The sequence below is a fragment of the Tamandua tetradactyla genome, chromosome 14 (genome assembly GCF_023851605.1).
Source record: "Tamandua tetradactyla isolate mTamTet1 chromosome 14, mTamTet1.pri, whole genome shotgun sequence".
Lineage (NCBI taxonomy): Eukaryota > Metazoa > Chordata > Mammalia > Pilosa > Myrmecophagidae > Tamandua > Tamandua tetradactyla.
In genome coordinates, this window is record NC_135340.1 from 59,109,228 (window position 1) to 59,125,255 (window position 16,028).

At 39.8% G+C, this 16,028-nt stretch overlaps 1 protein-coding gene, 1 long non-coding RNA gene and 1 pseudogene across 13 annotated transcripts in view; 2 read left to right on the forward strand and 1 right to left on the reverse strand.

The window, feature by feature from the left end:
• Positions 1-1,763, reverse strand: part of LOC143656044 (uncharacterized) — a 40,727-nt gene extending 38,964 nt beyond the window's left edge. Inside the window, exon 1 of one of the 2 annotated variants that reach the window (XR_013162371.1) lies at positions 618-1,762. This is a non-coding gene — a long non-coding RNA (uncharacterized LOC143656044). Of the gene's footprint in view, positions 1-617 lie in introns of both variants that reach the window. The other variant, XR_013162372.1, reaches the window with a different exon arrangement.
• Positions 681-16,028, forward strand: part of TRIM69 (tripartite motif containing 69) — a 40,940-nt gene continuing 25,592 nt past the window's right edge. For 4 of the 11 annotated variants that reach the window (XM_077127732.1, XM_077127727.1, XM_077127728.1 and 1 more), the window contains exon 1: positions 6,948-7,188. Coding sequence is in view for 3 of the 11 variants with exons in the window: in XM_077127722.1 (XP_076983837.1) it covers positions 7,183-7,188 (6 nt within the window). In the remaining 8 variants the exon portion in view is untranslated. Of the gene's footprint in view, positions 1,276-6,938; positions 7,189-16,028 lie in introns of those variants that run through there. The other 7 variants (XM_077127720.1, XM_077127723.1, XM_077127726.1 and 4 more) reach the window with 7 other exon arrangements.
• On the forward strand, positions 10,960-15,137 carry LOC143656035 (DNA mismatch repair protein Msh6 pseudogene; annotated as a pseudogene).

A 16,028-nucleotide genomic window follows, 5' to 3' on the forward strand; every position in this document is an offset into this window, starting at 1 on the left:
AATTTAAAATTAAGGCAACAAGGAAAAAAATCTATATATTCAGATAGCAAAGTTCTTAAATTCTAAGTATTAAACACTAACTTAGATACCATTTGATCAGCTGTCAAAACTGTGAATGTTCTCAAAATATCAAGTAGAAAGTTCTTTTAAATATCTGCATTGCTATAGTAATGACTTATGTTACTAAGCATTTTCCTGCTGTCAGGAAAATATGAAGATACAAATATTTTTACAATTAACATATGGAAATCTTCCTTTTTTTTTTTTGCTTGGGCAGGCAACTTATGGAAATCTTAACCACCTAAAATGGATGTCTAAGTTAGCTTATCCATAGGCATATTAAAGAAAACCTAAGTAATCATTGCAAAGCCTGTTTGTACAATACGTTTCATAAACCAATTTAAAATTAAAGCAAAGAATGAAAAAAAATCTATAAATACAGATATCGGAGTTTCTTGAATTCCAAATATTAAACAGTATCTTAAATACCATTTGATTAACTATCAAAACTGTGTGCATTCTCAAAATATCAAGTAAAAAGTTATTACAAATATCAACTTTGCTATACTACTATCAATTTTATTTTAGATATTTCTAAAGTTTAATTTTTCTCTTACTTTTTCAGAGAAAAGTTCAGATTGAGTTGTCTCATCAGTGGCTCCCCAGAAGATCCACTCTTGTAGGATCACAACAGTTGTGGGGGTGGAGATAGAACAGGAATCAGAATCAGAGTTCAAAGATAGTGGAAAATCTGGACTTAAAATTTTTAGAGTAACTAACCCATATCGGTGAGACATTAAGAACTTTAACATTCGTTTCTAAACTTTGGCACAGATCGCTTATTTCTCTGAAGGCTGGATCCAAAAAGCATAATGATTACAAGAATATGCTGTGGTAGCATGGTAAATTCCAGACAAGCCCATAAGCAAGATGGGGAAGGAAGCACAACTCCTGAGATGGTCTTGGAAGCAGAACTGATAGAATTCAGGGGAAGTGATGGAGAGGAAGTGATCGACCTCACTCGTGAATCTGTAGAGCCACAAGGCCACTCCAAAGCCATACTGGCAGCAGGGTGGTAAGCAGTGATGGAATGGCTGATGAGGAACAGAGATGCGTATGTGACTAATAGTGCCCACCACAATTTCCTGGAAGAAGGAATTTTATGTCGCCTGCTCTTTGATTATATCCAATGTCGAATTTGCACGGATGGATACTTGGAGATTGAACAGAGTAGTTGATGCATCTATTCTACAGAATGTGACCACATCTTCTATAGTAAGTGTCTCTACATTTCCCTTAAATATACTAAAACTTGCCCAATTTATTTGGTAAAAATCAGCCACCAGCACTTCTGCATCTATATATGATGCAAACAGTGTTGCTATATACAGATACCCTGCTGGGTATTTTTCCATGTCTTTGTGCAGGAATTATAGGGTCTTGACCTTCAATGCGCTGAGCTCAAAAAGTCTAACTTTAAAAATTTTCATCTGGAATAAAGAAAAATGTCCTTTGATTCCCATGTATTATGAGATGCTACTTTTTATTTTCTTTGGTTTCATGCTGCAGGGCCATACTTCATTTGTCTTAGTACACCAGAGACTGGTAGTTACCCCTCAAAGCAGTTTACCCTTTATTTCTCATAGCAATAAAATTTTAGCTGGCTGCATGTAGCCATTTTAGATTATGTAAATGAGGACAAGACCCTAGACATGATAGAGCAAGTAGACGGAAGGAAACTAAGAGACTGACAACTTTGCAGATCAGAGCTACCATACAAGTTTGAACTCTTAATCAAGAGAGATATACATTTCATTCTTGATTAAGCAACCACTATAATGTGTCTTGGCTAGATTAATGGAAACTATACTCTAATTAATGGATTAGGCAGGTTGCTGCCTCTGGGTTTCTCTGGATTTTCTGATTCTGTAGGAGTGGAAGGAAGTCAATCCTTTCTGACTACTTCTCTAACTACGAGGGTGAAGGGGGTGGTATATGGGTAGGAATTCTCCTGGGACTTTGCCCACCTCGGGAGATACCCAGGCACAAAATTTCTAGAGTCATTGTTCTGTACTTTTCTGCAACTTGCCAAGCCAGAGAGGGGCTGCCCTCACCCTGGCTTTACAGGTGTGCTTGCCACTCTGGTCAGTTAAGCAGCAGGTCAGCATACTTCTCTGTGAACAAAAAGATTACCTCATCATCATCCCAGCTGCTTCAGTAGCTGAGTGGGTCAGAGCTTTGGGAAGACCCCCCACTAGCCCCCACTTCCTCTGCAGAGTCACAAAGCACTCACAACTCAGTCTGAACTTTAGAACTGGAAGGGGAGCGATCCCTGCTCTCTTTTCCTGAGATTGAGATGTCAATAAAAGCTTGTTCTTTTCTTGATTATCTATGGTTGTAGCAGTGTTGATTTCCCCCCTTAGAGATTCAGTTCTGCCAATGGTGAAGTGTCCATTCCTGCTTGTCTGTCTACTCGTCTTCTTTGGAACGTTGCCCATATCCTAGGCCCCAATTACTTAACTTGGCACAGGATATATAAGATAAATGTGGTATACACCCTACTGTTGGTCTCTTCTTCTGTTCTAAAGTAAAATAAGTAAGAAAACTAACATGAAAATTAAAATTAAAATTTAGAAAAGTGTTCTCAATATTTTCATCCCACATTTCAATAGATCGTTTTGTGCATCCTACTTTGGAGACTGTAAATTGCTCTGTGGCAAAGCATAGTGTGTCACAAATTTGGCTAATGATTGAAATACGTAAAGTACCTATTAAATTCTTTGGGTTCTGCTTTTGCATGCATTATTCCTTGGGGTCATGATAAAGAGCATACGCTCTCCAGTTTGCCTCAGTCTTCAATACTCCCTATCGTATTTTACCCAGCCACTTCACGTTTCCCTTACCTGCCAAGCTCCTGTAGAAATTTGTGTTCTTGATCTTTGTTTTAAAAGAAAAAGACAAAGAGGATTCTTACTTTTTAAAAAATTGAGGTTGAATTCACATACAATGATCTTAAATGTATAATTAGATGAGTTTTAGCAAATATATACATTGATGTGACTAACATCCCAATCAAGATAGAGAACATATCTTGCCCTAGAAAGTTCCCTGTGCCCTCTTCCGTCAATCCCATCCCCCATAGGCAATCACTGTTCTAAATACTATCACCATAGATTAGTTTGGGGACACTGACTTTTGTTACTTCATCATCTAGCTCAGCTCCCCTGGGAGGTAAATATGACAGGAATTTGGAGTATAAGCACTAGGGGGTATCAAGGGCTTGTTTCAGTGGAGGCATGCCTTACATTGTCTCTGTTATGAATCTGAGCAAGAAAATATTAATAATGACACCTGTTATGTTCAAAACACAGTACGAGGCACTTCACACATCGTAGGCAGTCAAGGTACAGATCTAGGCAAGAGCAAGGACCTTATAGAATATAAGAACAAAAGCTGAAGGGAGCTGCCACAGGGCACGTTACTATGAGTAAGTTGGTATGACTATTGTACATGGTTGTGTGAAGAAGTGAGAACTCATACTCAAAAAAGAAAATCAAGGCCATATTATGAGTACTTGAGGGTGCTATGTTATGGGGTTTGGATATTTTCTAAAGGCGCAAGGAGCCTTTAAAGACTCTTGAGGGGAGTTGCCGGAGAAGGATTCTTAAAGATTCAGCATGATCCCTGTTGCAACAGAAGACAGTTTAAAAGCTGGAAAAAAATGTGGCAGTGGAATTAGAAAGGAAAGACTCTGGTGCTGGTTTTCCTCTAAAATGGAATTAAATGATGTGTATGAGAAGAAATAAAGTAGGCTTGGTCTCAAAACTTTGGTGCTGGGCTGATGCTCTGCTGCCCTTGAAGTCTAAAAGTTTAGTTATAGCCCACCCAGCAGCACTGTGTATGTTGGAAGGTAGCTGTTGGTCTGAGGCAACAATGATAGAGTTCAGAGGGGCAGATGTGGTAGTTCAGATTTAGTTTTCAGGTAGCTATTAGGAAAACTGGGAAGTTCATTTGTTCAGAGTGGAAATGGGATCGGGGGAGATAGACAACCAAACATATCCACTTGGTGCCTGATCTAGCTTTAGACTATGTTAGCCTCACAAGTTTTGTAAACCATTTGCCATATTAATGTTAGTTGTAGTAACAATAACAATAATAATAGCTAGTACTGGTTAATGGGTGCTATGTGCCAGGTACTGTTAAGCATTTTACCTACATTATCTCATTTAATTATCACAACAAACCTAAAATTATCATCCCTATGACACAATTGAGGTTTAGGAAAAAAACAGTAACTTTGGTTTATGACTTTGGTCTTATTTTTACTAATTACATGGTAAAGCGTGGTATGTTTAGTCTCTTAGACATCACTGTTTACAACCCCTCCGCCCCATACCACTTTGTTGTTAAATAAAGAAAGAAAAACTTGAAATGCCACTTTGCGAAGCTTAGGTCCTCTTGCTATATAGGATTTGGAATCAGAGCTTCTAGAGGTGAAAGGGGTCTTAGAAATTCCCATTTTACAGATAGAGGAACTGATACCCAAAGGAATTAAACGTTTTAGCCAAGGTTACTCAGTGCTCTGGTGGGAATATTCTTGTCCATGGGCTAGGAACTCAAAGAACATACAGATTCCAGGATTTAGTATAATCACGTATACTCGATGTAAAACATTTTAGCCAACAGCAAAAATATTAAAGATAAGATGGAATTAATTTTTTGACTTAGGGACATAGTTTCTAGATGATCCCTAGCATTTTATAGCCATTTATTTGACAAGAAATTTGATTTAACAAATGCCACGTGCTGTCAAGTGAGCAAGACAGCACTACCTTGAGGTTGTTCACAATTCAGTGGAGGGACAGAAATGCAAGCAAACAATTAAAAAAAGCATTCTCTGAAGACCAACAGTACAGGCATGTACAAATATCTAGGGTGCTTTAGAAATGTGTAGAGCAGATGCTCTCAACTGGAGGATGATTTTGCACCCCAAAAGACATCTGGCAATGTCTCAAGACATTTTTCATTGTCACAACTGGGGTGCTGCTAGCATCTATCTAGGAGGTAGATGTCAGGAGTGCAAACATCCCAGAATGGGAGTGGTGCAAGGATAGCTCCCTGGTAGAATTCTCGACTGAAATGCCGGGGTTTGAGTCCCTGAGCCTATGCATGCCAAAATAAATGAATAAATAAATAACTTCCTTTAGGTATATATTGCAAAGGGAGCAGCATCCTGGGGTTCCCAAGGCAGCAGCAATGGACACAGAGATGGTGACAGTGGCCATAGCTCTGAGTGGAAAATGACAGCATAGGAAGGCCAAGCCACTTCCAAATTCTCACCTGTGTGTTAAAAGCTCGACTTTCCAGCAGATTATCATGCTTCAACTTTTGCAATGCAAAGGTTTTGAGAGAGTCTCTGAGATAATTGTTTTTGTTGAAGATGAAGAACACTTGCCTGGAACTCATTGCAAATGTTTTCGGTGAAGTGCTAGGATGATAATGCCAATATTTCCCACGGCTCAAACATGCTGGGATTCCTGAGATGATTGACTGTTGGGGCCCGCACTCAGGGAGCAACTCGGGGACTCTGTGACTTTTTTTTTTACTTCAAATCTCAAAATTCAGTCCACCCAGACCATGAAGCTTTATTATCGACAGCCCCTTCCAACATGAAAATGGTAGAATGGGCATAGCCCAAATACCCCTAAAGAATGGGAGAAAGATCCAAAGTGATGGTAGAGTTACACAAAGAAGGTAGGGTTGAACAAAAGAGTATCGTTATTGAATCATTATATTGATATTTCTTTTAGTCTCCAGTATCATAGAGCAGCTAGGAGTAAAAACCTAAAATTGTGGAATTATAACACATCCAAAATCTGAAATCTGGTCTACAACTAATTGTTGTGCTGTACCTTGAAATTTATTGCTTTTTTGAATATATATTATTTCTCACAAAAGAAAAAACAGCTAAACAGATAAAATATGTATATTCCTTCTAACCTCAAATGTTCTGAAGGAGCTAGAAGGAAAAATCTGAGATGATGGTATGGTAGCCCATGAAAAATTGTGTGATCTGTCCTGACACTACTTGCTGAACAGTGTGTTGAAAACCATTGCTTTTTTCTTTCTTTGCTTAGTATATATGTTATATTATACAATAAAAAAAGTTTTAAAAAAAATCCCAGAATGCATAGGCCAGCCCGCCATAGCAAATCATCTGGCCTCAAATGTTAATAGGGCTGAGGTTGAAAAACTCAGGTACAGAGGGAGCAAAACATTTATTTAGGGGATGGGGGAGGGAGTAAAGCTTGCTGAAGAAATAATAATTGAAGTAGAAGGTACAATGTGCAAAGACACAGAAGCAGGGCATTTTTAGGTAAACCCAACACTGAGAGAGAAGTTGTGAGAGTTAAGGCTGGACAACTAGGCAGAAGCTAGACATTTAAGAAAACATTGATTTAAGGGAATTTCTGTAATAAAAGCTCTTTGGCTCCATAATAGCTCTTCCTTGATGACTCAAGAGCTTAAATCTACGTACCTGTCTCTGTGAGCTAAAACTGCTGAAGAAAACTGTGCGAAATGACCCTTTTCTTGTCCTGTTACTTTATGGCCTAGAGTTTTCCAGGCCTTTGTTACTTTCTCAGAGAGAGAGTCAGAGGCTGTCTCAATGGCATGTGAGCCCTGGGTGGTGAAGTAACCCTCCATTAAAGCCACTCAGTTGGTGTCTCAATGCTGTGATAGGATTGTGAGGGTGAGGTAGTTACCTCTCATGCAAGGTTTATAGGCTTATGATGATGTTGCTGATTTCTTCTTTCATAGAGCAGCCTACTCCAAAGATGGACATCTGTGAACCTTAATACCAGATTACTACCCCAAATCTAAATGAGTTGAATTCTCCCACTGCAAAAAAAGGGTAGGCAGGTAGGCCAGTCAGGGTTTATCTTTCTCTTAAGCAAGTGATGATCAAAGCAACTGACAAACTGTCACGGAATCTGCCAGGTTTCCTTCTGACTTTGTCCCTTCTCCCCAGCTCCTGAACTTTCCCCCGCCTTCTGCCATGCTCTGAGTCCATTCCTAGGAAACTAACAGGGACCCTGGACCCAGGGTCTGAACCACCCTGAGCCTGCTGAGCTCTGAACTAAGTGCCTACTCTGCCCCCTTGTGGCCTGATCACTGAGCTTCATGGAGGTGAGTAAACTTTTCCTAACTCAGCAAATTTTCCGGGAATAGAGTGGAAAACTGGATCACAGAAGGGGGTATGGATTTTGGAGCCTGAAAGGGAATTCAGGGAAATGCTCAATTTGTGCCGGCTTCTATACTGTACTCTCTCCAGGCCTAGGAATAACTGAGAAATTAGATTAGGAAGACTGGTAGGAAAGTAACAAAAGCTACCATAAAATTTTGAGAAAAATTAAACTAAGTGCTATAAAAACTTAATTCCTTTACTAAGCTATTACTTTTAGATTAAAATATAATGTAAAAAATGATGTATAACATCTTTCTCCTTATAAAGTCATGTTTAATATTTTGTATTTAAAGCAGAGTTGATTCTCACAGGAGTTAAGACATTCTAAATTGAATTCTTTTAAGATATTTTCAGAGATAAAGGAAATTGAATTATTCTGAATTTAGCATTTTCTTTTCATCAGACAGAAGAAGAAAATATTTACCACAATAAATCTGGAAAAAAACCCCACCAAAATTCACTGACAAGAAATTTGGACATATGCATCCTTATTTTCTGAGTTATTATTATTTCAAGTTTTTGCAAAGTTTAATTTAATTATTGTATATTAATCATTAGATCAAGTTCTTATTTTCCTCTACCACAGGAACTTTTGATTTGCTCTTACTTTTCTATGTCTTTAGCAGGTGAAGCAAATAGCTTTTTTTTTTTTTTTTTTTAACATGGGCAGGCACCGGGAATCGAACCCGGGTCTCCAGCATGGCAGACGAGAACTCTGCCTGCTGAGCCACCGTGGCCCACCTGAAGCAAATACCTTTTTATAATTTTTGTTTATAATTTCTACAGGAAAAATAAATGCTATTGCCTCTAGCTACTACACTTTTATTCATTAATGTCTAAAATATAGACATTTTTCCTTACGAGTAAAAACACTGTGTGACAGTGAGCTTCCCATTACTTCAAATGTTCAAACAGAGACTGGAAAGGAGTGAATTAAATAACTTAAAAGATCTTTGCAACTCTGAGAAGTATGAGACGTCAACAAGTTCTGAATTTTTCCTTCTTATGTGAAAATGGCAGGACACTGGAAGCATGAGTCTGTCGTGCTCTCGTGTTTGAGCTGGTTGTGCCATATGCCTTGACCTCTACAGATGATTTGGCTTTTTTCTGCTGTCAATGTTAATTTTTCAGAAAATCTGCCCAGCAGTTTTAAAAAATTACTCTGGAGAGTAATACAGGTTGAAATACAACAAGTGATGTCCTCTTAAATATTTTATTGTCCATAATTTCAAAAATTGTCAATCTGGGGCAGTGTGATGGTGGCTCAGTGGCAGAATTCCCACCTGCCAAGCCAGAGATCCAGGTTTGATTCCCAGTGCCTGCCCACGCAAAAAAAAAAAAAAAAAAAAAAAAAAAAAATTCACACTCAAAGCTTCTCAGGAAGAAAAAAGAAATGTCTGGGAATAAGCATTTCTCCTGCAAGTTTCCAAGGATTTCACTGCTCTACCCCTTGTCTTTCCTCTGTACTCTAAGCATGTGCACAGTGAGTAGAAGAAAGAGGATGTGCTTTCTTAAGAAATAATTCCACAGACCAAGGGTTCTATAAAGGTAAATGTCAATTCCTGATTGGAACTTTCTGCTGGACTGGGTTTCTCCTTCCTTTGCCTGAAGGTTAGACTTCCCCTAAAAAGGGTTGGCAGTTGGTGTTATTTCTTAAAAGATTTCAAGGTAGAGAAATTTCAGAATCTCCTTTGGTCTTCAGTTCTACCATCTCTCACTAGAACAGTAAGAACTTGTTCTAGCTATTTTGTCTCACAAATGTGATCCATTTAATAAATTTAATTCCACAAAACATATTGATTGGCTCTCTGCTACCCAATAATTAGGGGAATGGGCTTTGGGGTCAGGTAAACAGTTCAAATCCAGGCTCCAACACTTAATAACTGTGTGACTTTGGCAAGTTACTTAAATTCTCGAAGTTTCAGTTTCCTTAAAACTGGGGGTAATAATACCTATCTTAGTAGGTTGTTACAAAGATTAAATGAAATAATGTGTGTCAAGCATTTTGCACAGTGAGTGCTCAGAAAATGTTAGCTAAAATGATTTAAAATAATCCCTTTTCAACCACGTGGCTGTATTCTTGAAAGTCAGAGTAACTGTCAAAATCTCAACTGGCAAGATTGATTAACAAATAACAAACAATCAAATAACATTAAATACGTATTTTCTTAACACCATAAAATTCATTTTTTAAAATGCACAATTCAGTGGTTTTTAGCATATTCACAAATTTATGCAACTATCATCTCTAATTCCAAAATATTTTCATCATCCCAAAAAGAAAACGCATACTCATCAGTAGTCACTCGCTGTTCTCCCCTCACCCCAATCCCTGGCAACCACTAATCTAATTTAAATATATATAATGTGTATAAAGCACATTAACACAATTTCTAAATGGCATCCACTTCCAAAATATACCTCATTTACCAGGATTTAAGACCAGCTCTATGCACACCCCCACAAAAAAAAAAAAAAAAGAAACATCAGCTCTGGTAGGAAACCCGTCTCCTGAATCACTTTCAGTTGGTGATTCAGTTTTTGCTCACAAGTTTTATCTTATTTAGAATGCATCTGTTTTTGAAGTTTTCAAGAGAGCCTTTTGTGGTGGTTTGGAGCTGTTAGGTATCCCAGAAAAGGCCACATTCTTTTTTTTTTTTAACATTTTTTATTATGAAATATAAAATTCATAACATATATACAAAAAAAAGCAATACATTTCAAGGTACATTTTAACAAGTATTTTAAACAAATTTCAAAGTATGGTATGGGTTACAGTTCCCACCTGAAAGGAAACATTTCAGGTGTTTCCTTCTAGCTGCTCTGAGTCGCTGGAGACTAAGAAGAAACATCTATATAATGAGTTAGTAGTCAGTTCTTAAGTCCTAACCTCTCTGATACAACTCCTTCTTCATCTTTGATCTTCCTCCCACAGGGACATTTGGGCAATGGTCATTTTAACCTCTTCATGTTGAAAAGGGGTGTCGATATTATGGGGTAGGAGGATGCAACTGGTTGATGCTCTTGGGGAGACTGTAATTCTGGGTTTCAGGGATTATCTAGGTCTTGTTCTTTTAATCCATTCCTGTGGGTGCAGACCTGTTGTGAGTGGGGAACTTTTGGTTAGTTTATTTCAATTAAGCTGTGACCAAGCCCATTCAAGGTGTCTTAATCCTTTTATCGGAGTCCTTTATCAGAGCACGAAAGACAGAAAAAGCCTGAAGAAAGTTTGAAGAGAAAAGCCTCAGAGGTGCTAAGAGATGAAATTAAGAGAAGCTCATAGAGAAAGAGCCTCAGAGGGGCTGAGAGAGGAAGCCATTGAAGCCAGAAGCTGAAAGCAATGAAATCTAGGAAAGAAGGATCAGAAGATGCCCCAGCCATGTGTCTTCCCATGTGACTATCTGGTCAAGATGGTATTTAAGGACATATTGAAATACCTCCACCCCCTTCATGCATACACACACACACTCACACGCATTTTTCTAAATATACAGAAGTGTTGGATAAAGTGGAAAAAATAATTTAAGCTTTGGTGTTTAAATGATGTAATGAAAAAGTCATTTTTTTACTTCTCTTAGAAACTGATCCTTCTTTTACTCAAAACTATAAGGAATTCGATTCCCGGACCATGAACCACCCCCAGTCCTCCCAGCCCCCCTGAAAAACTACAAAGAAAATAAAAATTAGACCAAAAGGATTTGCCGACCGTCGCTATGCGGCGACAGAGCACCCTGTACAGCTTCTTCTCCAAGTCTCCTGAACTGAATAACGCCAACAAGGCACCGGTGACGGCCTCAAGCAAAGGCAGCACCGCTATCACCGGGGCCTCTCCTTCCCCCAGTGGGGATGCGGCCTGGAGTGACGCTAGGCCTGGGCCCTTGGCGGGCTCCACGTCGCCGCCTGAAGCGAAGAACCTCAATGGAGGGCTTCGAAAGCCGGCAGTGCCTGCAGTCTCCGCCAGTTTTTGTGACTTCTCACCAGGTGATCTGGTTTGGGCCAAGATGGAGGGTTACCCTTGGTGGCCTTGCCTGGTGTATAATCATCCCTTTGATGGAACATTCATTCGTGAAAAAGGAAAATCAGTTCGTGTTCATGTACAGTTTTTCGATGACAGCCCAACAAGGGGTTGGGTTAGCAAAAGGCTGTTAAAACCATATACAGGTTCCAAATCGAAGGAAGCCCAGAAGGGAGGTCATTTTTATAGTGCAAAGTCAGAAATACTCAGAGCAATGCAACGTGCAGATGAAGCCTTGAGTAAAGACAAGATTAAGAGGCTTGAATTAGCAGTGTGTGATGAGCCCTCAGAACCAGAAAAGGAGGGGGAGATTGTGGTAGGTGCAACCTATGCATCAGATAAGAGTGAAGAAGATAATGAAATTGAGAGTGAAGAGGAAGTGTTGCCTAAGATGCAAGGATCTAGGCGTAGTAGCGGCCAAATAAAAAAACGAAGGGTCATATCAGACTCTGAGAGTGACAATGGTGGCTCTGATGTGGAATTCAAGCCAGATGTTAAGGAGGAAGGAAGCAGCAATGAAATAAGTAGTGGAGTGGGGGATAGTGATAGTGAAGTCCTGGAGAGCCCAGTCAAAGTACCTCCAAAGCGGAAGAGAACGGTGACTGGAAATGGCTCCCTTAAAAGGAAAAGTTCAAGGAAGGAAATGCCCTCAGCCTCCAAATGAGCAACTGGCATTTCATCAGAAACCAAGAGTACTTTGAGTGCTTTCTCGGCTCCTCAAAAATTCTGAACCCCAAGCCCACAGTAGTGGAGGAGGTGATGACAGTAGTCGGCCTACTGTCTGGTATCATGAAACTTTAGAGTGGCTTAAGGAGGAAAAGAGAAGAGATGAGCGCAGGAGGCGGCCTGATCACCCTGATTTTGATGCATCCACTCTCTATGTCCCTGAAGATTTTCTTAATTCCTGTACACCTGGGATGAGGAAGTGGTGGCAGATTAAGTCTCAGAACTTTGATCTTGTCATCTTTTATAAAGTAGGAAAGTTTTATGAGCTGTACCACATGGATGCTCTCATTGGAGTTAATGAACTAGGTCTGGTATTCATGAAAGGCAACTGGGCCCATTCTGGTTTCCCTGAAATTGCATTTGGCCGATATTCAGATTCCCTAATGCAGAAGGGCTATAAAGTAGCACGAGTGGAACAGACTGAAACCCCAGAAATGATGGAGGCACGATGCCGAAGAATGGCACATGTATCTAAGCATGATAGAGTGGTGAGGAGGGAGATCTGTAGGGTTATTACCAAGGGTACACAGACCTACAGTGTGCTGGAAGGTGATCCTGAGAACTACAGTAAATATCTTCTTAGCCTCAAAGAAAAAGAGGAAGGTTCTTCTGGCCACACTCGCGTGTATGGTGTGTGCTTTGTTGATGCCTCCCTGGGAAAGTTTTACATAGGTCAGTTTTCAGATGATCGCCATTGCTCTAGGTTTAGAACTCTGGTGGCACACTATCCTCCGGTACAAGTCTTATTTGAGAAAGGTAATCTTTCAACAGAAACTAAGATAATTCTGAAGGGTTCATTGTCCTCTTCCCTTCACGAAGGCCTGATACCAGGCTCTCAGTTTTGGGATGCAGCCAAAACTTTGAGAACTCTACTCGAAGAGGGATATTTTACCGAAAAGCTAAATGAGGACAATGGGGTGATGTTACCCCAGGTGCTTAAAGGTATGATCTCAGAGGCTGATTCCATTGGGTTGACACCAGGAGAGAACAGTGAATTGGCGCTCTCTGCTCTAGGTGGTTGTGTCTTCTATCTCAAAAAATGCCTTATTGATCAGGAGCTTTTATCAATGGCGAATTTTGTAGAATATATTCCCTTGGATTCTGACATGGTCGGTGCTACAAGGCCTGGTGCTATTTTTGCTAAAGCCAATCAACGAAGGGTGCTAGATGCAGTGACATTAAACAACTTGGAGATTTTTCTGAATGGGACAAATGGTTCTACTGAAGGGACCCTTCTAGAGAGGATTGATGCTTGCCATACTCCCTTTGGTAAGCGGCTTCTAAAGCAATGGCTTTGTGCCCCACTCTGTAGCCCTTACCCTATAAATGATTGCCTAGATGCCATAGAGGACCTCATGATTGTACCTGACAAAATCTCTGAAGTTGTTGACCTTTTAAAAGCTTCCTAACCTTGAGAGGCTACTCAGCAAAATTCATAATGTGGGGTCTCCCCTGAAGAGCCAGAACCACCCAGATAGCAGGGCTATAATGTATGAAGAAACTACGTATAGCAAAAAAAAGATCATTGATTTTCTTTCTGCTCTGGAAGGATTCAAAGTAGTATGTAAAATTATAGGGATTATGGAAGAGGTTGTTGATGACTTTAAGTCTAAAATCCTTAAACAGGTGATTACTCTTCAGACAAAAAATCCTGAAGGCCATTTTCCCGATTTGACTCTTGAACCGATGGGACACAGCCTTTGACCATGAAAAGGCTCGAAAGACTGGACTGATCACTCCCAAAGCAGGATTTGACTCTGACTATGACCAGGCTCTTGCTGACATTAGAGAAAATGAACAAAGCCTCCTAGAGTACTTAGAGAAGCAGCGCAATCGAATTGGCTGCAGGACCATAGTCTACTGGGGGATTGGTCAGAACCGTTACCAGCTGGAAATTTCAGAGAGTTTTACCACCCATAATCTGCCAGAAGAATATGAGTTGAAATCTACCAAGAAAGGCTGTAAACGATACTGGACCAAAACTATTGAGAAGAAGTTGGCTAATCTGATAAATGCTGAAGAAAGGAGAGATGTGTCACTGAAGGACTGCATGCGGCGACTGTTCTATAACTTTGATAAAAATTACAGGGACTGGCAGTCTGCTGTGGAGTGTATTGCAGTGTTGGATGTCTTGTTGTGCCTGGCTAACTATAGTAAAGGGGGTGATGGTCCTATGTGTCGTCCAGTAATTCTGTTGCCCGGAGAAGAGACATCCCCCTTCTTGGAGCTTAAAGGATCTCGCCATCCCTGCATTACCAAGACTTTTTTTGGAGATGACTTTATTCCGAATGACATTCTAATAGGCTGTGAAGAAGAGGAGGAAAATGGCAAAGCCTATTGTGTACTTGTTACTGGACCAAATATGGGGGGTAAATCTACACTCATGAGACAGGCTGGCTTATTAGCTGTAATGGCCCAAATGGGTTGTTATGTACCTGCTGAAGTATGTAGGCTCACACCTATTGATAGAGTGTTTACTAGACTTGGTGCCTCAGATAGAATAATGTCAGGTGAAAGTACATTTTTTGTTGAGTTGAGTGAAACTGCCAGCATACTTAGGCATGCAACAGCACATTCTCTGGTGCTTGTGGATGAATTAGGAAGAGGTACTGCAACATTTGATGGGACAGCAATAGCAAACGCAGTTGTTAAAGAACTTGCTGAGAATATAAGGTGTCGTACATTGTTTTCTACTCACTACCATTCATTAGTAGAAGATTATTCTCAAAATGTCGCCATGCGCCTAGGACACATGGCATGCATGGTAGAAAATGAAAGCGAAGACCCCAGCCAGGAGACTATTACCTTCCTCTATAAGTTCATTAAGGGAGCTTGCCCTAAAAGCTATGGCTTTAATGCTGCAAGGCTTGCGAACCTTCCAGAGGAAGTTATTCAGAAGGGACATAGAAAAGCAAGAGAATTTGAGAAGATGATTCAGTCACTGCGATTATTTCGGGAAGTTTGCCTGATTAGTGAAAAAGTGACTATAGATGCTGAAGCTGTCCATAAGTTGTTGACTTTGATTAAGGAGTTATAGACTACATTGGAAGCTTTGACTTTTGACAAAGGTGGGAAATTCAGACAACATTATGCTCTAATAAATTTTATTTTTTAAAAATGAAAAAAAAAATTAGACCAAAAGAACCCCTATTTTCAATGAAATTGGAGACATCTATAAATCTGGACTACAATACAATAGGAAGGATTGCCAAATATAGTGAAAGTCAAATAGTGTGAGAGAGGATGCACAGAGCTGCAGACTTTAGACAAAGCTAGAGGGGCATAAGCATCAAAAAAAAAAAAAAAGTGCCCCATCCTGAGGGTAAAAACCAAAAAGGCCTTGTTTAGAACAACAAGGAGAGGCAAACAGCCAGAAGGAGCTTCCCTATACCTATTTATCACAGATTCAAGATACAGGGAAGGTGAAGTTGAACAAGGAAAATTAAACCACATTTGGGGGAAGCACAAAGTAGAGTGGGGGAGACAGACCACATTGTACACATCACTGCATGGCTGAACCTGGGGGAAAATAAGGGCTATAGGAATCATGCATACACCGTTTAATCAAGAAAACCTCAAACATGGTCCTGCCTCCAACCTCATACAAACCTCTTTCAAATAGCTAATTCAGGAATAATTCACTTCATTCAAAAGATGTCTAAAGAAAACACACACACAGACACACACACACACACACACACACACACAACAAAGTAGCTTCTATAACACAAAAATGGGAGAAAATGTCCAGGACAAAGCACACAGAGCTATGCAGTTAGAAATATGAAAGAAATGAAAAGAATTGGAGACCACAATGAGAAGCTTTGATAGTTGTCTGATAGGAGTTTCAGAAAAAAGAGACAAGAGAGAAAGGTAAAGAGGCAATATTCAGAGAGAAAATAGCTGTATTAGGTCCAGAGAGCAAGACTCAGTTTTGGGGTCAGACATATGGATAAGGAACATGGGCTGTGTGGGAAATTACGAAGCAAAGGTCTAGAGACGCAAGTTTCTACTGAACGAAGGTGGTGGATTTTCTGCCTG